This window comes from Bos indicus x Bos taurus, chromosome 6 (assembly GCF_003369695.1).
Source record: "Bos indicus x Bos taurus breed Angus x Brahman F1 hybrid chromosome 6, Bos_hybrid_MaternalHap_v2.0, whole genome shotgun sequence".
NCBI lineage: Eukaryota > Metazoa > Chordata > Mammalia > Artiodactyla > Bovidae > Bos > Bos indicus x Bos taurus.
The window spans coordinates 79,942,322-79,969,516 of record NC_040081.1 but is presented as its reverse complement, the minus strand read 5'-3'; the positions used below and the strand labels follow the sequence as shown (position 1 = coordinate 79,969,516).

General features: G+C 36.2%; 1 protein-coding gene across 3 annotated transcripts in view; it reads left to right on the top strand.

Annotated features, from left to right (window-relative positions):
- The window catches only part of TECRL (trans-2,3-enoyl-CoA reductase like), a 143,345-nt gene that overhangs the window by 26,137 nt on the left and 90,013 nt on the right, over nt 1–27,195 (top strand). For all 3 annotated transcript variants that reach the window (XM_027544615.1, XM_027544614.1, XM_027544616.1), the window contains exon 2: nt 10,328–10,379. In XM_027544615.1, coding sequence (XP_027400416.1) covers nt 10,328–10,379 — 52 coding nt within the window. The remainder of the gene's footprint in view (nt 1–10,327; nt 10,380–27,195) is intronic.

The following is a 27,195-nucleotide window of genomic DNA, read 5'->3' as shown; positions in this document are numbered from 1 at the left end:
GTAGATGAACTCCTATGTTTTCAGAAATGAGGTTACCCGTAACGATTCATTTTCCAAGAAATACTATTAATCTTAAAATAGGGATTTCCTTGAAACTCAAGGGAATAAATCTCACATTTCAAGACATTATACACTATACATTTTTGGTTTTGTTTTTGTTATTGCTTTTGGTATTGTGTTGCTTTAGCTTTTGCCAAAATTCAGTTTTATTGTCTTGTGCAGCTTTCAAAAGCAAATACTAAGTATCTTAAATATTGAGGTCAAATAGTTATGTGAGTCAAGAATATTTTCAGATTTTTTATAAAAACAAACACACAGCATATTTCACAGTGGTACCATATTACTTATATTTTTGTATATAGAATTTGACAGCTGAGTGTATTTTTAAAAATTAATGTACATGTCTCTAACATCATCAGTAGAGAAAAAGCAAAAAAAAAAAACTATACAAGAGAGTTAATATCTCAGTGGATTTACAAACCTGATATAAACTTATAAAAAGTAAACATCACTCTTCTGAATGTCTGTAACCTATACAATGAAATAATTGAGCTATGTATTTCTTTTCCTTGTCCTCCTTTCATGATTAATGTTTTTAATAGCTCTTTAACATTTGAAAGCAAATACTCTAAAACTTATCTACACAAAAGCCATTTATTTATTTTATTATTCTGTTTGGGAGTTTAGCATACAGCTGTTCAACTGTTCTGATGATGTCTGCTGGGCTGGCAAAGACTTGCAGCTCACTGCCAAGTAGCTCGGTGACTGATCTGAGAGTGAGCTCTAGGAAAAGGTGCAACAGGGCCATGTGTCTGTCATCACTGGGGAAGTTAACTTAGGCCCTGTTACAAGGTGCTGATCAGGGTATTAACAGAAAGAATGGAAAATACACGGCCTCTTGAATCTTAGCTTCACGACTTGCAGTCTCACTTTCAAAAAATGCTTTTGGTTAAAGCAAATAGCAAGACTAGCTTAAATTTAACATTGAGGGTAATAATTCTACTTCTTGATGGGAGGACTTGCAAAATATTGTGACTGTTTTTATCACAGCACAATAGTAGAGAATAATGTGTACTTTTATTATCAATAAATAGCATATATTGTCACCCTGCTTATTTAACTTATATGCAGAGTACATCATGAGAAATGCTGGCCTGGAAGAAGCACAAGCTGGAATTAAGATTGCCAGGAGAAATATCAATAACCTCAAATATACAGATGACACCACCCTTATGGCAGAAAGTGAAGAAGAACTAAAGAGGCTTTGGTTGAAAGTGAAAGAGGAGAGTGAAAAAGTAGGCTTAAAGCTCAACATTCAGAAAATGAAGATCTTGGCATCTGGTCCCATCACTTCATAGGAAATAGATGGGGAAACAGGGGAAACAGTGGCTGGCTTTGTATTTTGGGGCTCGAAAATCACTGCAGATGGTGATTGCAGCCATGAAATTAAAAGATGTTTACTCCTTGGAAGGAAAGTTATGACCAACCTAGATAGCATAGTAAAAAGCAGAGACATTACTTTGCCAACAAAGACCTGTCTAGTTAAGGCTATGGTTTCTCCAGTGGTCATGTATGGATGTGAGAGTTGGACTGTGAAGAAAGCTGAGTGTCGAAGAACTGATACTTTTGAACTGTGGTGTTGGAGAAGACTCTTGTGAGTCCCTTGGACCACAAGGAGATCCAACCAGTCCATCCTAAAGGAGACCAGTCCTGGGTGTTCATTGGAAGGACTGATGTTGAAGCTGAAACTCCAATAGTTTGTCCACCTCATGCAAAGAGTTGACTCATTGGAAAAGACCCTGATGCTGGGAGGGATTGGGGACAGGAAGAGAAGGGGATGACAGCAGATGAGATGGCTGAATGGCATCACTGAGTCGATTGACATGAGTTTGGGTAAACTCCAGGTATTGGTGATGGACAGGGAGGCCTGGCGTGCTGAGATTCATGGGGTCGCAGAGAGTCTGACACGACTGAGCGACTGAACTGAACTGATACATATAAACAATGCAGATTGATGGATACTTCTAATGCTGAACTCATTATTACTTATCACTTCCATTGGTACTTCCCCTATATTTAGGCCTTTATTCAACATACATTTCATGGCAATACTTATTGAAGTATTCATAAACATCATCTTTTCCTTTTATAACTAAAGGCTAAGCAACTTTGGTAAATGTCTTTGTCATTGTTACTGCAAATCAACAACTGATAACCAACTATATTTTAATCAAAATATTTTCAAAAGATTATAAATCCTTGTCCTTCCCTGGTGGCTCAGAAGGTGAAGAATCTGCCTGCAATGTGGAATACCTGGGTTCGATCCCTGGGTTTGGAGGATCCCATGGAAGAGGGCATGGCAATCAACTTCAATATTCTTCCCTGGAGAATCCTCATGGACAGAGGAGCTGGGCAGGCTACAGTTCATGGGGTCACAAAGAGTCAGACAAGACTGAGTGACTAAGCACATAAATCCTTACTTTTTCCAATAATTTTTTCTGATAATTATTAGGCAATTATATCACTTAAATTTGGCCATAAAACATTTCAGATAGTAATAAAGAAAACTAAAAATAGATTTAAAATACATCATATGGACATTTTATTTCCCCTTTAGTTTTATGTGAATTTACATTTTGATGAACTGTAGTTCAGTTCAGTTCATTTCAGTCACTCGGTTCTGTCTGACTCTTGGCGACCCCATGAACCACAGCATGCCAGGCCTTCCTGTCCATCATCAACTCCCAGAGTTTACCCAAACTCATGTCCATCGAGTCGGTGATGCCATCCAGCCATCTCATCCTCTGTCATCCCCTTCTCTTCCTGCCCCCAATCCCTCCCAGCATCAGGGTGTTTTCAAATGAGTCACCTCTTTGCATCAGGGGGCCAAAGTACTGGAGTTTCAGCCTCAACATCAGTCCTTCCAATGAATACCCAGGACTGATCTCCCTCAGGATGGACTGTTTGGACATCCTTGCAGCCCAAGGGACTCTCAAGAGTCTTCTCCAACACCACAGTTCAAAAGCATCAATTCTTCTGCATATTGATGTAGAATTTTTTTATTTATGGAAAAATCATCTTTGTCAAAGAAATAAATATAAATTAATTTGGATAATGCACACACACACACACACATATATATATATAATTTATTCCCTATAATTATGAGGCTGAGTAATTAATCAATAAGTAAATAATATCAATCATTTGCTAAATGTTTTCTTCATATAGTTAACTTTCATTAATGATATGTGTTGATTATTTGGAAAGGAATATAATTGTCATTTGATCACTAGCTTTTATAATAGATTTTTAAAATGATTACTTATTTTTCTCATAGGTGATACTATTTTATTTGAAAGAGTCCTCCAATATGTATGGAGAAACCAATTCATTTAAACATAATTTGGGCTTCCTTATTTCAGTAATACAGTGTTAAGTGCAAACTTCCCTGAGTGCAAGGATTATTTTGACTTCACAAACTCGTAAGAAAGCATAATCAACATCATCAAAGAAATAATCATAAACATTAATTTCACAAATATACTTATAATTCTTTGGTCTTTATGGTCTCCTTTAGTGCTAAAATATTCTCATTTAGGTAATAAAACATATATTCTAAAAAATATTCCAGAAAGTTTATTCACCATGGAAAACAGTGTAGTCTTAAAATCCAACACATTATTTTCTAATTTAATAAAAACAAACACTTCTTTTTCTTTCTTTATTTATTTTGTAATTTCAGTTCAGTTCAGTTCAGTCACTCAGTTGTGTCCAACTCTTTGCAACCCAATGAAACACAGCATGCCAGGCCTCCCTGTCCGTCACCAACTCCTGGAGTCCACCCAAACCCATGCCCATCGAATCAATGATGCCATCCAACCATCTCATTCACTGTCTTCTCCTTCTTCTCCTGTGCTCAATCTTTGCCAGCATCAGGGTCTTTCAAATGAGTCTTCGCATCAGGTGTCCAAAATATTAGAGTTTCAGCTTCAACATCAGTCCTTCCAATGTACACCCAGGACCGATCTCCTTTAGGATGTACTGGTTGGATCTCCTTTCAGTCCAAGAGACTCTCAAGAGTCTTCTCCAACACCACATGTCAAAAGCATCAATTCTTCTGCACTCAGCTTCCTTTATAGTCCAACTCTCACATCCATACATGACCACTGGAAAAACCATAGCCTTGACTAGATGGACCTTTGTTGGCAAAATAATGACTCTGCTTTTTAATATGCTATCTAGGTTGGTCATAACTTTCCTTCCAAGAAGTAAGTTTCTTTTAATTTCATGGCTGCAATCAGCACCTGCAGTGATTTTGGAGCCCATAAAAAAAAAAAAAAAAAGTCAGCCACTATTTCCACTGTTTCCCCATCTATTTGCCATGAAGTGATGGGACCAGGTTCCATGATCTTAGTTTTCTGAATGTTGAGCTTTAAGCCAACTTTTTCACTCTCCTCTTTCACCTTCATCAAGAGGCTTTTTAGTTCCTCTTCACTTTCTGCCATAAGGGTGGTGTCATCTGTATATTTGAGGTTACTGATATTTCTCCCAGCAATCTTGATTCCAGCTTGTGTTTCTTCCAGCCCAGCATTTCTCATGATGTACTCTGCATATTAGTTAAATAAGCAGAGTGACAATATACAGCCTTGTCATACTCCTTTTCCTATTTGAAACCAGTCTGTTTTTCCATGTCCAGTTCTAACTGTTGCTTCCTGACCTGCATACAAATTTCTCAAGAGGCAGATCAGGTGGTCTGGTATTCCCATCTCTTTCAGAATATTCCACAGTTGATTGTGATCCACACAGTCAAAGGCTTTGGCATAGTCAATAAAGCAGAAATTGATGTTTTTTCTGAAACTCTCTTGCTTTTTCCATGATCCAGCATATGTTGGCATTTTGATCTCTGGTTCCTCTGCCTTTTCTAAAACCAGCTTGAACATCTGGAAGTTCATGTTTCACATATTGCTGAAGCCTGGCTTGTAGAATTTTGAGCATTCCTTTACCAGAGTATGAGATGAGTGCAATTGTGTGGTAGTTTTAGCATTCTTTGGGATTGCCTTTCTTTGGGATTGGAATGAACACTGACCTTTTCCAGTCCTGTTGCCACTGCTGAGTTGGGCATCAAACTCTAGTTGCAATTTTACATTTTGTTTCATATTTTCAACATGTTAGAATATCAAGCTATAAGGCAGAAAATGTATAGAAATAGCCGCTTGTTCAGTACATGATGTATAAAGACTATTATTTTCACATTAAATAGAAATTAAATGGCTTGATAATAGACACTGTAAATGAATATTCTAGTCACTAAAGGATATTTAATTTTATTGAAGGATTGCAAAAATTAAATGTTAGTTTTAGAGTGGTTATTGACACTGTATTTATGTCTGCAATGTTATAATCATATAATAGTTATATAGAATAAAATCAGATACTCAGAGTCATATTTTCAAACATACTTTTCTTTCTACTCTTATATTTACAATACTTATATGATATATACATATATATGTAATGAGAAAATAAATAATATTTAGGCTACAATTCTAGGTAAAATGTATATTTACACATAATTCATTTGGAGCTAAATATTTATTTAAAATAAAATTATTCAGAAGGATATATTTTTGAAAATTTCCATGGTGAAAATTTTAAAGAATTTATGTATGAATGCTTATTTTTATATTTTAAAAAATAATTGACAAAATGTGTTATTGTAACATATAAAGAACCATTTGCTATGATAATAAAATCTGAAATACATGTATGTATACATACTTTTTTTTTTGACAGTGCAAAGCTTTTCTTAAAATAATCCACTATATTATATAAAGAGCTTTCCTGGTGGCTCAGACAGTAAAAGAATTGCCACTTTCGAAGTTCAAAAAGTAGTAATAGTGAAAAAAAATTATTTTGTGAAATACTGCAGTATCTTCACAAGGGGGAAATTCAAGTAAACCCTAAATTGCACTTTAACATGAAAATATTTTTCTAAGTCCATCAACTTAAATGTTGAAAACAGTAATGATGATGCAAAACTCAACTATGATTAGTTGAAATTTAGGAATAAATTTTTGGTTCAACTAATTAACATCAATTACCTTGTGTACTTAACATTTTAAGACTAAGTCACTCTGATTATAAAGAAAGATTAATGAAGAGAATTTTAAAATTTCAGATGACAGAATACTTTTTCTCCAAACAGCACAATTAATTGTGATTTACAAAAATGAATGAATTATTGCAAAGATAGCTAGCTGGTCCCTGTTGTTTAAACTGGCTAAAAGTAGAAATTATTATGAAAAAATTTCTTAATAAATCTACAGAGACATTTATTTAGTAATCATAAAGTCTTATATGCTCTATTAATGTTCATATTTTCCTCTTTTTGTGCTGAGTACAACTAAAGTACTGAAAGAGTTGACCAAGCACAAGCTTGTGGCTAATTGAGCAACACTTACTGTCTGAATCATTTCATGGTTAATCATATATTTTTCTGCTGTATTTGACTAAAATTGTTCTAGAAAAGGGCAATTCTCAAAGATTTATTCAAAGTCAGCAGCTTTTGTTTTTTAACAAGTGAAATTTAAATGTAACAATAAAAATATTAAATTTAAAACTTTGTGAAAAGCTTGTAATAATAACCCAGTTTCCACAAGTAGGTTTTTTTCAGGGTAACATAATTTTAGTCTTGGAAGTCTATAAATTCAGGGAGGGAAATGTGTATATGCCAAGTTAGAAGATTGTTATTTACTGTATGCTGGTTTGAAAAACAAAGCATACAGCTTTTCCATAGTAATCTTGTGAAAGATTTTTTCATATCAAATCATGGGGCTTCTGTTTTCATGCAAATTTCTGCTCATATCTTTATTTTTCACTTCAACAAAAGTGACCTAACACTGTACTATATGCTATATGGTATGCTACACGTTGAAACACAAACTACGATACACCAGATAATTGTTTTCAAGGATTTCATAGACTGTTAGAACCACTGGCATGTATACACAAGATTCAGTTCAGTTCATTTCAGGAGTTGACTCATATCCGACTCTGCGACAACATGGACTGCAATGCACCATGCTTCTCTGTTCATCACCAACTCCTGGAATTTATTTAAACTCATGTCCATTGAGTCAGTGATGCCATCCAAAGATCTCATCCTCTCTCATCCCCTTCTTGTCCTGTCTTCAATCTTTCCCAGAATCAGGGTCTTTTCAAATGAGTCAGTTCTTCACATCAGGTGGCCAAAATATTGGAGTTTCAGCTTCAGTATTAGTCATTCCAATGAATATTCAGGACTGATTTCCTTTAGGATGAACTAGTTGGACCTCCTTACAGTCCAAGGGACTCTCAATAGTCTTCTCCAACACCACACTTCAAAAGCACCAAATTCTTCGGTGCTCAGCTTTCTTTATAATCTAACTCTCACATACACACAATGACTATTGGAAAAACCATAGCCCTGACTAGACAGACCTTTGTTGGCAAAGTAATGTCTCTGCTTTTTACTATGCTGTCTAGTTGCTCACAACTTTTCTTCCAAGGAGTAAGCATCTTTTAATTTTATAGCTGCAGTCACCATCTGTAGTGATTTTGGAGCCCCCCCAAAATAAAGTCTGTCACTGTTTCCATTGTTTCCCCATCTATTTGCCATGAAGTGATGGGACTGGATGCTATGATCTTAAAATTCTGAATGTTGAGTTTTAAGCAAGCTTTTTCAGTTTCCTCTTTCACTTTCATCAAGAGGCTCTTTAGTGGTGGTTTTTTTTTTGTTTGTTTTTTCATTTTATACCATAAATTTGGTGTCATCTGCAAATCTGGGGTTATTGATATTTCTCCTGGCAAACTTGATTCCAGCTTGTGGTTCATCCAGTCCAGTATTTCTCATGATGCACTCTGCATATAAGTTAAATAAGAAGGGTGACAGTATATAGCCTTGACGTACTCCTTTTCCTATTTGGAACCAGTCTGTTGTTCCATGTCCAGTTCTAACTATTGCTTTTTGACCTGCATACAAATTTCTCAGGAGGCAAGTGGTCTGTTATTCCCATCTCTTTCAGAATTTTCCACAGTTTTTTGGGATCCACACAGTCAAGATTATGTGCCCTCAAATAGTGGGAGCTGAGCAGACAGTGAACCCTAACTGAGGAATTAATCATGAAAATTATTACTATATTATATTATATTTTTAAATATATGGCTCTTGAAAAGACTGATGAACAGATATTTTTTACTCTAGAGAATAGTACGTGGATCTTAGGTGTCTTTGTCAGAGGCCACAACATATAATGGTGCTTTGTTATTTAATGTTATTTACGGTTATTAAATAACAATGAACTACTGGAGTGAATATTACTAAAACAAACCATCACCTTTAAAAATATAATTCAAATATCAAAGTTTAATAATCAAAATTAAAACATGATACGTTTAGGCATAAAAATATGTATTATGCTCTCTAAATTTTTCAAATATTTCCAACTTTTAGAAAAGACAATGATATGAAGAACTTAAAATTCACACTAACAGAATCATTTAGGTTTCTTTTGTAATTTAAAGCATAACACAAATGGAAAAAAATATCATTCTTCAGTGCTTGAAACTTTCTGGTTTAGTAAAATATAAACATAGAAGAAATAAGAAATAATTCTGAATGGTTTGTCACACTTGGTTAAGGAGGGAATGGAATATAGTAAAAGAAATGTACTCTTTGTTATGCTTTTGATTTATAATACAATATTAAATATGATAATTTCAATAAAAACTGCCTAGAATATTATTATGTACCATCCCTTTGGACACTTTTTTTTTCATTTTATCCTCCCAAAATAGCCATAAGAAGATTTTAATGTAGCAAAAACTAAAATAAACCATGCACACAATATTCTATATTTGTTTAGAGAAAGGAAATACATTTGACTTGCATGAATATGAAAATGTCTTTGGCATAGTCCTTGAAGGATTGTTGGATTTTTCATAAGCCAATGAGAAATCAGAAGCAGAGGGGAATTTCAGTTTGTAAGCTGGCTAAGGACTGAATCAGAAAGTCAGAAAGCACTTTAATGGTTTGGGGTGTTTTGATAAAACTCTTATCCTAATGAATTTTCCTATTTAGATGAAGAAACATTTTCCCTTATTCTCTTTTCTAACATTTTTGTAGTTATTATTTAATTGCTAGGTCATGTCCAACTCTTTGTGACTGCAGCACACCAGACTTCCCTGTCCTTCACTATCTGAGTTTGCTAAAGTTCTAGTCCATTGAGCTGGTAATGCTAACTAATTATCTCATCCTCTGCCATACTTTTCTCCTTTTCTGTTGTTGTTGCCATTTTCTACTCCAAAGGTTCTTCCTGATCCAGGAATAGAGCCTGTGTCTCTTGCATCTCCCACATTGGCAGGTGGATTCTTTATCACTCTGATATCTGGAAGCCCTTTTCTAACACTGGAAAGATTTAATTTCTGTAGATTCAGTTCAGTTCAGTTCAGTCGCTCAGTCGTGCCCGACTCTTTGCGACCCGATGAATCGCAGCACATCAGGCCACCCTGTCCATCACCAACACCCGGTGTTCACTCAGACTCACATCCATCGAGTCAGTAATGCGATCCAGCCGTCTCATCCTCTGTGGTCCCCTTCTCCTCCTGTCCCGAATCCCTTCCAGCATCAGAGTCTTTTAGGATCAAATAATAATAATATACTTAAAGAATAATAAAAAAAAAATATCTAACAGATTTTTGATGGTCCTATGGCACCTTGGGTGAAGATTTTAAAAACATAACTATGAAACTTAGAATATTTTGTTTCTTTACATGATATTCTGAAGTAAATATTTCCCTCTTTTGTTTGTGTAAATAAATTTTATATCCCTGGATCCTTCTGATAACTCTTTTACTTTATTTATTTTTTTATTTTATTTATTTATTTATTTATTTATTTTTTATTTTTATTTTTATTATTTTTATTTTATTTATTTTTATTTATTTTATCATTCATACTTTGAATTGATAGTCCCACCAATTTGGAAATCAGAAACTGAATATCACAGGCAGAGAAAATCAATAAAAATAAATCTTGAAATAAGAATTTGGATGACCTCATCATTACATTATTGCTGTTATATATAAATACAAAACTCTGGCAAAAGCCTTAAAGAGGTAATGTTTCAGAATCATCAGAGAGGTAGTGACTAGAGAGCTAAACAAAAAAGCTAGACATTTTGTACTTATTTTATATTTTAAACCTATTAAACAAATGTTTTCTTATTAAATGAATATGAAGCAAACAAATTAATACTTTTTGTTAATCATTCTCTCCATTTTTCAGGTGACACAAAAATCTACTATTCATGATGTTAAGCAGAAATTTCACAAAGCATGTAAGTTTATATACAATTTTGAATTTATATTACAGTCTTTTTCTCAAATTGGTTCAGATTTACCTATAAGAATAAGTTCAATGTTATGATGGAAAGAGTATGTGGAAATCATATTTTTACATGGAACTCAGAAATAATACTATGATAAATGCCCCTTCATCATGAACATTTTCATATCTACCTCTTTAACTCACACTCTAATCTTCAAAACTCAAAGTTTTATTTGAACTTTTTCATTCTATTTCTTTTTTTTTAATTTTATTTTATTTTTAAACTTTACATAATTGTATTAGTTTTGCCAAATATCAAAATGAATCCGCCACACGTATACATGTGTTCCCCATCCTGAACCCTCCTCCCTCCTCCCTCCCCATACCATCCCTCTGGGTCGTCCCAGTGCACTAGCCCCAAGCATCCAGTATCGTGTATCGAACCTGGACTGGCAACTCGTTTCTTACATGATATTTTACATGTTTCAATGTCATTCTCCCAAATCTTCCCACCCTCTCCCTCTCCCACAGAGTCCATAAGACTGTTCTATACATCAGTGTCTCTTTTGCTGTCTCGTACACCGGGTTATTGTTAACAGGAAACATCCTATATGTGAAAGTCATTAATAAATATAAGGTATTTCCTTATATTTAAGCAAATATAGAGCATGTTTTTTATTTCATGTATTTATACTGATTAAATATCTATCACATAGGAATACTTAAAAATTGCATTTAAATTGTTATTTAATTTTACTAATGGCTAGATTTTCCTCATTAATAGATATCCTATTATTATTTATAGGGAAATATATATATGAAATTTGTTTAATTTTTATTTTTACAACTTTTGACTAGTTTACCTATAGTTATTAACATAGTGATGATGCCTATAATTACCAGTTAACAATTTTTAATAAACTTCATTTTTAGGGCATTTTTAAATTCATGATAGATTGTTCAGAAAATACACAGAGTTCCAATATACCCCTGCCCCACACATGGACAACATGCATGCTCAGTCCCAGTTTCATGTCTGACTTTTTGGGGTCCCATGGGCTCCTCTCTCCATGGGATTTTTCCTGGCAAGAATACTGGAGTGGGTTGCCATTCCTCCTCCAGGGGATCATCCTGACTCAGCGATCAAACCCTCATCTCATGCATTGCAAGTGGATTATTTGTGCTGGGCAAACACAGAAAGCCATGGGCAGCATTCTCCACCATAATATTCAGAAGAGTATATTTGTTATACTCCCAGAACCTACAATGACACATCATTATTGTCCTAAGTGCATAGTTACATTAGAATTCATTTTCGGTGTTGCACATTCTATAGATTTTGCAAAAGAGCATTTTCAATACTTCTAGATTTACTTGAACAATGTTTCTTTTCAGAAAATACTTAAAGCTTATAATTTAATTTATTAGTTTTTAAAAAAATACTTGAGTAAACTAGGAAAATTATTTCATTATTTTCTTTCAGGAAAGATGCAGAATATTTGCTGAATATTTTTTGTGTATATGACATGATAGGCACAATGAATAAATGAAAACAGAAAATTTCTCACTATCCCTCAAAAATTTTCTCATGAATAAGATTCTATATATAATAAATAAATAAATATACCGTATATCATATTATATTACAATACATTATATTTTAATTTATATAAATATATATACTATAACATATATTATATATACTATATATATTATATATATATATAAAGATATATGTTGTTGATATTTCTCCTAGCAATCTTGATTCCAGCTTGTGATTCATCCACCCTGGCATTTGCATGATGTACTCTGCATTTAAGTTAAACAAACAGGGTGACAGTATACTTGTCACCTTGACATACTCCTTTCCCAGTTTGGAACTCCTTTATTCCATATTCAGTTTTAACTGTTGTTTCTTGACAAACATACAGGTTTCTCAGAAAACAAGTAAAGTGGTCTGGTATTCCCATCTCTTTAAGAACTTTCCACAGTTTGTTGTTATCCACATAGTAAAAGGCTTTAGTGTAGTCAGTGAAGAAGAAGTAGGTATTTTACTGGAATCATTACAAAATTTCTCTATGATCCAACAAATGTTGGCAATTTGATCTCAGGTTCCTCTGTTTTTTCTAAATCTGGATTATACATCTGGAAGCTCTCTGTTCACGTACTGTTGAAACCTCACGTGAAGGATTTTGAGCATAACCTCAGTAGCATGTGAAATAAACACAACTGTACTGTAGTTTGAACATTCTTTGACACTACGCTTCTTTGGGATTGGAATGAAAACTGACATTTTACAGTCCTGTGGCCATTGCTGAGTTTTCTAAATTTGCTTACATATTGAGTTCAACACTTTAATAAGAACTTCTTTTAGTATTTTAAATAGCTCAGATGGAATTCCATCACCAAAACTGGATTTTTATGTAATCAATTCAGTTCAGTTCAGTTCATTTCGGTCACTCAGTCATGTCCAACTCTTTGCAATCCCATGAATTACAGCACCCCAGGCCTCCCTGTCCATCAACAACTCCCGGAGTTTACTCAAACTCATGTCCATTGAGTCAGTGATTGCCATCATACTCATCCGGTGTTGTCCCCTTCTCCTCCTGCCTTCAATCTTTCCCAGCATCAGGGTCTTTTCAAATGAGTTGGTTCTTCTCATAACGTGGCCAAATATTAGAGTTTTAGCTTCAGCATAAGTCCTTCCAGTGAATATCCAGGACTGATCTCCTTTAGTATGGACTGGTTTGATCTCCTTGCAGTCCAAGGGTCTCTCAAGAGTCTTCTCCAACACCACAGTTCAAAAGCATCAATTCTTCTGTGCTCAGCTTTCTTTATTTTTTTAAAATTTTATTTTATTTTTAACCTTTACATAATTGTATTAGTTTTCTTTATAGTCCAACTCTCACATGCACACATGACTACTGGAAAAACCATAGCTTTGACTAGATGGACCTTTGTTGGCAAAGCAATGTCTCTGCTTTTTAACATGCTGTCTGCTGCTGCTGCTGCTGCTAAGTTGCTCCAGTCGTGTCTGACTCTGTGCGACCCCATAGATGGCAGCCCACCAGGCTCCCCCATCCCTGGGATTCTCCAGGCAAGAACACTGGAGTGGGTTGCCATTTCCTTCTCCAATGCATGAAAGTGAAAAGTGAAAGTGAAGTCGCTCAGTTGTGTCTGACTCTTCGTGACCCCATGGACTGCAGCCTACCAGGCTCCTCCACCCATGGGATTTTCCAGGCAAGAGTACTGGAGTGAGTTGCCATAGCTAGGTTGGTCATAATTTTCCTTCCAAGGAGTAAGTGTCTTTTAATTTCATGGCTGAAGTCACCATCTGCAGTGATTTTTGAGCCCCTCAAAAAAGTCTGTCACTGTTTCCACTGTTTCCCCTTCTATTTGCCATGAAGTGATGGGACCAGAGCCATGATTTTAGTTTTCCGAATGTTGAGTTTTAAGCCAACATTTTCACTCTCCTCTTTCATTTTCATCAAGAGAGTCTTTAGTTCTTCACATTACAGAATGTCTGGCTCTAGGTGAGTGACCACACCATCATGGTTATCCAGATCAAGAGCTTATTGTATAGTACTTCTGTGTATTCTTGCCATCTCTTCTTAATATCTTTTGCTTATGCTAGTTACTTACTGTTTCTGTCTTTATCATGCCCATTCCTGCATGCAGTGTTCACTGGGTATCTACAATTTTACTTAAAAGACCTCCAGTCTTTCCCATTCTATCATTTTCCTTAACTTCCTTGCACTGCTCATTCAAGAAGGTCTTCTTACCTCTCCTTGCTTGTCTCTGGAACTCGGCATTCAGTTGTGTATATATTTCACTTTCTCCCTTGCTTTTATTTCCTTAGCTTTTTATAAAATTTCCTCAGATAACCACTTTGACTTCTTGCATTTATTTTTCCTTGGGATGATTTTGGCTTCAGCCTTGTGTACAGTGTAATGGATATCCATCCATAGTTCTTCGGGCATTCTGTCTATCATATATAATCTCTTGGATCTATTTGTCACCTCCACTGTATAAAAATAAGAAACTTGATTTAAGTCATACCTGAATGGCTTAGTAGTTTTCCCTACTTTTTTTCAATTTAAGACTGAATGTTGCAATAAAAAGCTCATGATCTGAGCCACAGTCAGCCCCAGGTCTTGTTTTTGCTCACTGTATAGAACATATTCATCTTCAGTTGCAAAGAATATAAACAATCTGATTTTGGTATTGACTATCTGGTAATGTCCATGTGTAGAGATGTCTACTCTGTTGTTAGAAAAGGATGCTTTGTATGACCAGTGTGTTCTCTTGATAAAACTCTTAAGCCTTTGCCCTGTTTCTTTTTGTACTCCATGGCCAAACCTGCCCGTTACTCTAGAAATTTCTTGACTTCCTACATTTGTATTCCAATCATCACTTCATGGGAAATAGATGGGGAACCAGTGGAAACAGTGTCAGATTTTATTTTTCTGGGCTCCAAAATCACTACAGATGGTGACTGCAGCCATGAAATTAAAAGACGCTTACTCCTTGGAAAGAAAGTTATGACCAACCTAGACAGCATATTCAAAAGCAGAGACATTACTTTGCCAACAAAGGTCCATCTAGTCAAGGCTATGGTTTTTCCAGTGGTCATGTATGGATGTGAGAGTTGCACTGTGAAGAAGGCTGAGCACCAAACAATTGATGCTTTTGAACTGTGGTGTTGGAGAAGACTCTTGAGAGTCCCTTGGACTGCAAGGAGATCCAACCAGTCCATTCTGAAGGAGATCAGCCCTGGGATTTCTTTGGAAGGAATGATGCTGAAGCTGAAACTCCAGTACTTTGGCCACGTCATGTGAAGAGTTGACTCATTGGAAAAGACTCATGCTGGGAGGGATTGGGGGCAAGAGGAGAAGGGGATGACAGAGGATGAGATGGCTGGATGGCATCACTGACTCGATGGATGTGAGTCTGAGTGAACTCTGGGAGTGGGTGATGGACAGGGAGGCCTGGCATGCTGCGATTCATGGGGTCGCAAAGCGTTGGACACAACTGAGCGACTGATCTGATCTAATGATGAAAAGGACATTTTTTTTTTTTTTTATGTTAGTCTAGGAGGTTTTATAGATCTTCATGGAACTAATCAACTTAAGCTTCTTCAGCATCAGTGGTTGGGGCATAGACTTGGATTACTGTGATGTTGAATGGTTTGCCTTAAAAACAAATAGAGATCATTTTTTTGTTTTTGAGATTGTACACAACTACTGCATTCTGGACTCTTTTATTGACTGTGAGGATTACTCCATTTCTTCTAAGGGATTCTTGCCCACAGTAGTAGATATAATGGTCATCTGAATTAGATTCTCCTATTCTTGTCCATTTTAGTTCCGACAAGTGTTTTAGTTCACTGATTTCTAAGATGCCGATGTTCACTCTTGCCATCTCCTGTTTGATCACATCCAAATTTACCTTGTTTCATGGACCTAACATTCTAGATTCCTATGCAATATTATTATTTACAGCATGAACTTTACTTTAACCACCAGGCACATCCACAACTGAGTATCACTTTTGCTTTGGCCTAGCCTCTTCATTCTTCCTGGAACTATTAGTAATTACCCTCTGCTCTTCCCCAGTAGCATACTGGAAACATTCTGACCTGGTGGGCTCATCTTCTGGTTTCATATCTTTTTGCCTTCCGATAATCTTTATGGGGTTCTCATGGCAAGAATCCTGGAGTGGTTTGCCATCCCTCCTCCAGTGAACCATGTTTTGTCAGAACTCTCCACTTTGACCCCTCCATCTTGGTGGCCCTACTTTGCATGTTTCATAGCTTCAGAGTAACACAAGCCACTTCACCATAACAAGGCTGTGATCCATGAAGGGGAAAATAGGTTTAGTCAGTTTAAAATTCTAGAGGAAGGTGAGTTCTGATATTTTAACATGAAGACAAGTCAGATTTAGATATGTTAACATGAAACAGAAATGAATTATATAGTGGAGAGAAAAAGAATAAAGCAAGAGAAGTGCAGAGATCTATAATGGATTAAATCTTTTAGGTTGGTAATTAAAAATTCTCTGTATATTTATGCCAATATTTTTCTAAATTATTGAAACTCCAAATTTATATCTACATTGTGTATGTGAAAGATGTTGCCCTGGTTATTTCCATGAGTATCTTCAGTTTATTTAGATTCTAAATGCAGTTGTTTTGTTAAGCTAGCAATTGAATTGCCATCCTTGGAAAGACTTAGTAATTCTATCTAGTAAAGTGGTTTCAAAAAGTTTAGATTACAGTAATAAGTGTGAACTGGACATGGAATAAGTTAGAACTGGACATGGAACAACAGACTGGTTCCAAATAGGAAAAGGAGGACATCAAGGCTGTATATTGTCACCCTGCTTATTTAACTTATCTGCAGAGTACATCATGAGAAACACTGGACTGGAAGAAACACAAGCTGGAATCAAGATTGTGGGGAGAAATATCAATAACCTCAGATATACAGATGACACCACCCTTATGGCAGAAAGTGAAGAGGAACAAAAAAGCCTCTTGATGAAAGTGAAAGTGGAGAGTGAAAAAGTTGGCTTAAAGCTCAACATTCAGAAAACAAAGATCATGGCATTTGGTCCCATCACTTCATGGGAAATAGATGGGTAAACAGTGGAAACAGTGTCAGACTTTATTTTTTGGGGCTCCAAAATCATTGCAGATGGTGACTGCAGCCATGAAATTAAAAGACACTTACTCCTTGAAAGGAAAGTTATGACCAATCTAGATAGCGTATTCAAAAGCAGAGACATTACTTTGCCAACAAAGGTTCGTCTAGTCAAAGCTATGGTTTTCCCTGTGGTCATGTATGGCTGTGAGAGTTGGACTGTGAATAAGGCTGAGCGCCGAAGAATTGATGCTTTTGAACTATGGTGTTGGAGAAGACTCTTGAGAGTCCCTTGGACTGCAAGGAGATCCAACCAGTCCATTCTGAAGGAGATCAGCCCTGGGATTTCTTTGGAAGGAATGATGCTAAAGCTGAAACTCCAGTACTTTGGCCACCTCATGCAAAGAGTTGACTCATTGGAAAAGACTCTGAAGCTGGGAGGGACTGGCGGCAGGAGGAGAAGGGGATGACAGAGGATGAGATGGCTGGATGGCATCACTGACTCGATGGACGGAGTTTGAGTGAACTCCAGCAGTTGGTGATGGACTGGGAGGCCTGGCGTGCTGTGATTCATGGGGTCGCAAAGAGTCGGGCACGACTGAGCGACTGAACTGAACTGAACTGAATAAGTGTGAAGACATTTCAGAAACACTTTCTTACTGTAGAGTAGAAAGATATGACAAAATTATTTCATTTAATAATGACAGTATACATTTATTATTTGTATTATTGTCTGAAAACAAGGAAATTAATCATAAACTAATGTATATTTAGAAAGAATGTGCAGTCACCTTGATGTGTGTTATTGTGACTATTTTTATGTTAGTCTGTATCTACATATGGACATAATTATATGTCAACAAAATTTTAGATCCAGTTCTACATTTATGTATGGGCTTCTTTGATGACTCAGTTGGTAAAGATTCTATATGCAATTCAGGAGACCCTAGTTCAATCCCTGGGTGGGGAAGATCCTGTGGAAAAGGAAATTGCAACTCAATCCAGTACTCTTGCCTGGAAAATCCAATGGCAGAGGAACCTAGTGGGCCATAGTCCATGAGGCTGCAAAAAGTTTGACATGGTTTAGCGACTAAACCATGACTACATTTATGTTGTCTTCCCAGGTGGCTCACTGGTAAAGAAGCTGCCTGCCAATGCAGGAGATTCAGGATATGTAGGTTTAATTTATGCTTGGAAAGATTCCCTGAAGGAGGAAATTGCAACCTACTTTACTATTCTTGCCAGGATAATCCTTTGGACAGAGGAGCCTGGAGGGCTACAACCCATGGGATGGCAAAGAGTTGGACACAGTTGAGCAACTGAGCACACACTACATTTACATTGTCTAGAACTTCTTTCTAGTAATTAGGAAAGTGAAGTGTAGTAGCTTGTGAAAACTCCTAGAAATATCCAGTTTTATGACTGGACAATTGAAAATACGGCAATATGATTAGTTTTAATACCTATATTAAAGGTAGTAAGACATATACACTTAGGGATTTCTTGACGACTATTATTTTAATCACTTTTCAAAGAACAGTTCTAAACTTTAACAGCTTTAAGTAAATTGTAAATTTTTCTACTTTTTCAAAATTACCTTTCCTTTAAAAGTATATCCATCACTTAAAGAGAATATCCATAAAATATTGCATTTATTAGAATATATTTCAAAAAAGTATTGGTCTTCAGATTTTAAAAAGTACAGAAACACAAAACCATTTTTTCCATATTACGTGACAGAGAAATATCTAGATGTCAATTAAGTTATGCTTTATTCACTAAAAAATATTGCTAAATCCAACAATATATGACTGTATTCAGTTCAGTTCAGTCGCTCAGTCATGTCTGACTCTTTGTGACCCCATGGACTGCAGCACACCATGTTTTGCTGTCCATCACCAACTCCCACAGCTTGCACAAACTAATGTCCATTGAGTTGGTGATGCCATCCAACCATCTCATCCTCTGTCATTCCTTTCTCCTCCTACCTTCAAACTTTCCAAGCATTAGGGTCTTTCCTAATGATTCAGTTCCTCTCATCAGGTGGCCAAAGTATTGGAGATTCAGTTTTAGCATCAGTTCTTCCAATGAACACCCAGGATTGATCTCCTTTAGGATGGACTGGTTGGATCTCCTTGCAGTCCAAGGGACTCTCAAGAGTCTTCTCCAACACCACAATTCAAAATCATCAATTCTTTGGAGCTCAGCTTTCTTTATGGTCCAAATCTCACATCCATACATGACTACTGGAGAGACTATAGCTTTGACTATACATACCTTTGTTGGCTAAGCAATATCTCTGCCTTTTAATATGCTGTCTGGATTGGTCATAGCTTTTCTTCCAAGGAGCAAGTGTCTTTTAATTTCATGGCTGACGTCACCATCTTCAGTGATTTGGAGCCCAAGAAAATAGTCTGTCATGGTTTCCATTATTTCCCCATCTATTTGCCGTGAAGTGATGGGACTGGATGCCATGATCTTTGTTGTTTGAATGCTGAGTTTTAAGCCAGGTTTTTCTCTCTCCTCTTTCACTTTCATCAAAAGGCTCTTTGATTCCTCTTTTCTTTCTGCCATAGGGATGGTGTTATCTGCCTATTTGAGGTTATTGATATTTCTCCCCACAATCTTGACTTTAACTTGTGCTTCATCTAGTTTGGCATTTCACATGATGTACTCTGCTTATAAGTTAAAGTAGCAGGGTGAAAATATACATCCTTGACATGCTCTTTTCCGAATTTGGAACCAGTCCATTGTTATATGTCCAGTTTTATCTGTTGCTTCTCCATCTGCAAACAGGTTTCTCAGGAGGAAGGTAAGGTGGTCTGGTATTCCCATCTCTTGAAGAATTTTCCAGTTTGTCATGATCCTCACAGTCAACGGCTTTAGCATAGTCAATGAAGCAGAAGTAGATATTTTTCTGGAACACTCTTGCTTTTTCAATGATCCAGCAGATGTTGGCAATTTGATCTCTGGTTCTTCTGCATTTTCTTAATTCAGCTTGAACATCTGGATTTTCTTTGTTCACACAGTGTTGAAACCTCACTTGGAGAAATTTGAGCATTACTTTGCTAGCATGTGAGATGAGTGCAGTTGTGCAGTAGTTTGAAGATTCTTTGGCATTGCCTTTCTTTGGGATTGGAATGAAAACTGACCTTTTCCAGTCCTGTGGCTACTGCTGAGTTTTCCAAATCTACTGGCATATTGAGTGCGGCACTTACACAGCATCATTTTTTAGGATTTGAAGTAGCTCAGCTGGAATTCCATCACCTCCACTAGATTTGTTTGTAGTGATTCTTTCTAAGGCCAACTTGACTTACGAAGTGACTGTATACATAAATATAAAAAGAGTGATCTGTTAATCACCTTAATATTTCATCTTTTTAACATATTTTAAAATTTGTTAAATCAACATTTATTTAAATTCATAAATTATTTAAACAATAAAAATATATATTACATGTGTAGTTATATATTTTATATATGTAATTGTTTTATAACTAAAGTGTTAGAACTATAAATTTTTTACAGTCACTTCTTATGTTTTTGACACCAAGTGATTTTTTATTAAGATACTTCAAATGCTGTTTATTTCTAGGCCTTGGAGTTATAATAGGAATGTGTTAGTTTTGTAAAGAAAATTATATATAACTCTTATCAGAAGACTAGATTTCCTGAGAGGAAAATTTCCCCTTGTATGTCTTTTATCTCTATCATTTGTTCTCTTCAGTTCAGTTCAGTTGATCATTCTTGTCCGACTCTTTGCGACCCCATGGAGTGCAGCATGCCAGGCTTCCCTGTGCTGGGGTCCAGCCCTGGTAGGTCCAGCCCTGGTGGATCCAGGGAATTCGAAGGGGAGACGACATCAGCAATCAGGAAACAATTGCTTAATTAAACATTAATTAAGGATATAAAGAATGGTTAAATAAGGATAGCTCAGTGAGGAAATTCAGTGGAGAAAAGAGGCTGAATAATTCAGCCAGAAGGTGAGAGAAAGAACGACGTGGGGAGACCAAGTTTCGGTGAACAAGGCCCGCACTTTATTTTCCAAAGTAGTTTTTATACCTTAAGTTACGCATAGAGGATAATGGGGGAAGGGGTAGAGTCTTGCAGTAAGCCAGGCTTTCTTCCTGCAAACTTACCATATGCAAAAGTTTAGGTGATTTGCATCATCTTCTGGCCCGGAGGCCCGTTAACATTTTAAGACCCTTTCTTCAGAAAACTTATTTTTCTCTAAAGTTGATTAGTCAAACGCCACCCTCCAAAAGCATTAAAGATGCATTCCTATAGGGCAAAGGTGTGGTGGGCTATAACAAGAAAAAGAATTAACTCAAGGGTCCAAGGTTACAAACATTAAAGCTACTACTTACACCAATCATATTAATCAATACACTGCCAGGGACACAGCGGGTAAGGGATATGGAGACTTAGCAGCAAACATTGGCCCAAAAATGAAAAACCCTTCACCAATACAATTTCTAATCAATCTTTTAACTGCTCAAAGGAATCTGTGTTTAGACAGTTTAGAACATCTCATGCCTCTCACAGTTGGGAGGCTCTGTGCAATCACATGTGGCCGGAAAAACCTATTCAGGCAGGCTAGAGGACTTCCAAAGGAGTTTGTAGGTTGAAACACTATCACACCCAGGAACTTTATTAACTGGAGCTGTAAGTTAACTCTTTTTTTCAGAGAGAGGTAGCGGGGTACAGCCCCCTGTAAAGTCAGAGGTGTAGGTGAGAGCACAAAGCAGAAAGTAGGCAGACTCTGGTTTTGGGGGTAGATGCTCGAGAATTTCCAGGGGGACTCCTGAGGCTCGATCCCGCCTTTGCGTATGCGGAGCCTCCTTCCTCATGACCTTTGCCATGGGCAGAACTCTTGCTCCCGGCATCCCTGTCCATCACCAACTCCCTGAGATTACTTACCATCTTATCCTCTGTTGTCCCCTTCTCCTCCTGCTTCATTCTTTCCCAGCATCAGGGTATTTTCCATTGAGTCAGTTCTTCTCAACAGGTGGCCAAAGTATTGGAGTTTCAGCTTCAGCATCAGTCCTTCCAATGAATATTCAGGACTGATTTCCTTTAGGATGGACTGGTTGGATCTCCTTGATGTTCAAGAGACTCTCAAGAGTCTTTTCCAACACCACAGTTCAAAAGCTTCAATTCTTCAGCACCCAACTTTCAATATAGTACAACTCTCCCATCCATACATGACTACTAGAAATTGATCTTGAATTTTTCTCTTCCTCCTATCTCTCTGACTTGTGTCAGTATAATATTTTTCTTAGTTCTATTTTGGAACTTACTTTACTGTGATTTTTCTCATTCTATAAAATGACTATCATGCCTTTATAAGGTTCATGTTTTTCAATTCTACTTTGGTATAAGTCACCTTTTAGATCACCCTGATGACACTGTAATGAACAATCAGACTGATGAAAAGATGAGAGGGAAGAAAACTACAATTATAATATTAGCTGTTAAGACTAAGGAGGGAGAAGGCAATGGCAACCCACTTCAGTACTCTTGCCTGGAAAATCCCATGGGTGGAGAAGCCTGGTAGGCTGCAGTCCATGGGGTCACTGAGTCAGACACGATTGAGCAACTTCACTTTCACTTTTCACTTTCATGCATTGGAGAAGGCAATGGCAACTCACTCCAGTGTTCTTGCCTGGAGAATCCCAGGGACAGGGGAGCCTGGTGGGCTGCCATCTATGGGGTCAGACATGACTGAAGTGACTTAGCAGCAGCAGCAGCAAGACTAAGGAGAAAGACCAATGGCTTTCCTGAAGAAAAGATACATATAAAACTATAAATTATATATATGCATGTGCACACAAATATATACTTTTGCCTATTTCACTTCTTCTTCTTTAATGTATGAAAAATGATAAAAGACCCTTTGCTGCATATTCTCTATTTATTCATTAACATTTGTAATCATTGTTTTTGCTTGTATCTTGAAGTCTCTCTTGGAGAACATCAGTGATTTTCACCCTCATGTCTCTATACACCACACTCTACCATCATTATAGTTAAAACTATCTTTAAAGTTGGATGGCATATAAATTCCAATGAGTATTTCAAGAATATTAAATGAAATTCAATCTTTTTTTAAGTAACAGATCATATAACACTTACTATGTATCTTCAAAGTTATATCAAAACCCTTATTTTCGAAGTCTATATTGACACATACATAATTGGCAAATTAACTATGTAAGAGTCTGACTGAGGTAAGCATACATACCAAACACTTGATGAATTGTTTCTAGATAATTCACCATAAATACTCTGGATCCTTATTGAAACAAAAATTTTATTACTTTTTTATTTAGACATTTTTAAGCAATACATGTTTTTTAGTTTCTAGCTCATGCTTCCTTTTAAATTCTTCAAAATATATTAGGATGATGCTATACTGTGATTTATAATAAAATATATATGTATTTTATTTGTCCACTTTTTCTTGCAAAGAGCTTCTAAAACCCTTGAAATTTTTTAAGTGATAACAGCATAAAGGTTTTTTTTTTTTTTTTTTTCTTGTTAATGCGGTGAATTCTAGACCTAGCTGAAAGATCAGTGCTGATTGTCAAGCTGTAATTAGAGGGTTGGAACTCTCAGAGGGGCTGAAAATTGAAACAATTTCCAATCACCTGTGATTTATTCAATCATGCCCATGTAATGAAGCTTTCATAAAAATCCCAATGGAGGGGGTTCAGAGAGGCTGGTGTAGATTTGGAGAGGGGCCTGAAAGCTCTGTGACTATTCCCTGTACCTTGTCTTTCGTATCTCATCCATCTAGCTATTCCTGAGTTATATTCCTTTTTAGGAAACCTGTTATGGATACTTGCATATGTATGACTGAGTTCCTTTGCAGTCCACCTGAAACGATCACATTTTTAATTGAATATACTCCAATAAAAGGTATTTTTTTTTCTTTAAAGAAACATGTAGTTAAGTACAATGTTTCTTTGAGTTATGTTAGTTGCAGTAGCAAATTAATTGAACCCAAGGAAGGGTTCATGGGGATCTCTGAGGTCAATTGATTAGAAGTGCAGGTGAGAACTTAGACCTGAAACTGGCAATAGAAGATGGCAGGGGGTGAGGGAGAAGGGCAGGTTTGCAATAACATTTAACCTGTGAAACCCGATGCTCTCTCCAGGTACATAGTGTCAGAATTGATTCAAATTATAAGATGCCACTATAGTGTCCTGAGATTTGCTTGTTGGTGTATGTGTGGTGAGGAGATTGTACCACACATCTGTTGCAACTGGGTGGAGAACTTAAATACATAAAAATTAAAGAAAACCATCAGAAATAATACCACCATGAAATTAGAATAGCAATTCTATGGAATTTTCCTCCTTATAGAGTTTATATGGACTAGCAGTATATTTGTCAAAATTCATTTAAAAAAATTTGTGTTTAAGAAAATTGGAGGAAATCACGAAGAAAAATGAAGGGAAAGCTTTTTCCTTGTGACAACTTTCCTGTGGTTTTAAAAATTACAGCTAGCATCAAAGTTGAGCACTTACTATGAAATACCGTGCCTTATAATATCTCTGTGTTAAGCTCTAGCTAACTTGCATTAACATTTATAAAATCAACATAAAACAAATATAGTCGAATTTGTCAAACACTCACTTTTTGTCATGAATCTCTTAAGATATTTCCATATAGCAAATTAAAAAAAAATAAAACTCTATGGTCATCTAGTAGTATTAAAATTTTCATTTTACAGTGAATGACATTTAAAGAAGATTAGATAACTTGAACGAGGTCACAGAGCTAATAAATGGCTGAGCTGAAATTCAAACTACATAATTTACTTAGGGGATCTATATAATATGACTCTATACCTTGTACTCCACTAATCTCCACTATATTTGTTTTACTGAGTTTTTTTTTTTTTTTTTTTAATTTCTTCAGGTAGAAATCAAAATAACACCAATTTATTTTCCATGGTAAAGGTTATTGTTACTCCCCATTGGAAAGTAGGGAGCTAACTAGAAAGTTAATTTAGAAATTATGTAATAATTCATAGTGATATCATTCTAAGCCTAGTTCTCAAATGGTTCCAATAACTGAAATCTCTGTCTAATGCCATATGTCACCATAAAACAAATAATTAAATTAAAAACAATCATACATATGAATAAAATGAAAGAATGAAATATGGCTTGAAACTGCTAATGACATTTTCTATTGTGTGACTAACAAGAGTTAGTAGTATATAAACTAAGGTTAAAAAAAATGAATGACAAATAACTGAAGTGTAATTTGTGCACTGGCTCTCTGTCATAGAATTAGTTTCTGAAAACAAAAGCAAAATCATTTTTGCCCATGACTTGTATGACTTCCTTTGTGGCTTAGAAGATAAAGCATCTGCCTGCAATGTGGGAAACCCAGGTTCGATCCCTGGGATGGGAGATCCCCTGGAGAAGGAAATGGCAACCCATTCCAGTACTCTTGGCTGGAAAATCCCATAGATGGAGGAGTCTGGTAGGCTACAGTCCATGAGGTTGCAAAGAGTCAGAAATGACTGAGACTTCACTTTCACTTGCATGTTATCTATTACTTGACAAAATCATAAGAAGTTTCAATGATGTTTGTAATCTACTGGATCATTATCTCTGCAGCTCCCAAACAGAGCCCTAAGAAAAAAGCAAAAGAAGGAACAGTGGATTTATCAGTCCAGCTGTAATTTCAGCCACATAAAGGAATAAATAATTTATTGTGACACTTGAAATGCATATACATCTTTGCCATAAGGCCAGGGAGATAAAAACAATGCAAAACTTTGACAGGTTCAAAGAGAGGAACTCAAATAAAGACAACACAGTAGAAGGATTTATAGGATAGAATAATGAGTATTCTCTAGGCAATTTGAAAGGAGCCTTCCTGACAAGGCTGTAGAATTCCCTGATCTCTTAAAAAAAAAAAAAGAAGAAGCTAGAAAAATGATAAATGCCACGAAAGACAGAAGTGGAAGAATGCTTTTCTTACAAAAGTGATCTACTGCTAAATCAAGAAGCAGCTAATATTCTTTCTCTAATAGTTTCCTCCAGCAAAAGGAATTATGAACCTTGTCAATAACTTAGATGGAGAAATGGAGTAATTTGGCAGTTGTTTATTCTTTGATAACATTCAAAGTTACATTTTGTGAAAGCTATGGATTAAGAGGCTATGCCCTTCTAGAAATTTAATCACTAAGAAAGAGGAGAGTGGAAAAGTTGGTTTAAAGCTCAACATTCAAAAAACTAAGATCATGGCATCTGCTCCATTAACTTCATGGCAAATAGATGGGGAAACAGTGGAAACAATGTCAGACTTTATTTTGAGGGGCTCCAAAATCACTGCAGATGGTGATTGCAGCCATGAAATTAAAAGACGCTTACTCCTTGGAAGGAAAGTTATGACCAACCTGTATAGTATATTAAAAAGCAGAGACATTACTTTGTCAACAAAGGTCCGTCTAGTCAAGGCTATGGTTTTTCCAGTAGTTATGTATGGATGTGAGAGTTGGACTGTGAAGAAAGCTGAGCACCAAAGAATTGATGCTTTTAAACTGTGGTGTTGGAGAAGACTCTTGAGAGTACCTTGGACTGCAAGGAGATCCAACCAGTCCATTCTAAAGGAAATTAGTCCTGGTTGTTCTTTGGAAGGAATGATGCTAAAGCTGAAACTCCGGTACTTTGGCCACCTCATGCGAAGAGTTGACTCATTGGAAAAGACTCTGATGCTGGGAGGGATTGGGGGCAGGAGGAGAAGGGGACGGCAGAGGATGAGATGGCTGGATGGCATCACCAACTGGATAGATGTTAGTTTGAGTGAATTCCAGGAGTTGGTGATGGATGGGGAGGCCTGGCGTGCTGAAATTCATGGGGTTGCAAAGAGTCGGACATGGCTGAGCGACTGAACTGAACTGAAGGTACTATAGGGCCCTTTTACATATGGACAGAAAATTCATCAATTTTTTCCTATTACATGTAGATTTAAAGATTGATATAAGTTAATAAAACTTATCAATTTTGATGTTCTGGTCTTTGAAGAAATTCTAACGAGTGTACCACTGGACAAGGAGATTCTGGATTATATATGCTCCTCTAAGCTGAAAATAACAAGAGACCCATCAGTTAGCTGCATCCTTGATGACTTAAAAAAGAAAAAAAAGTTATTTCAGGAAAA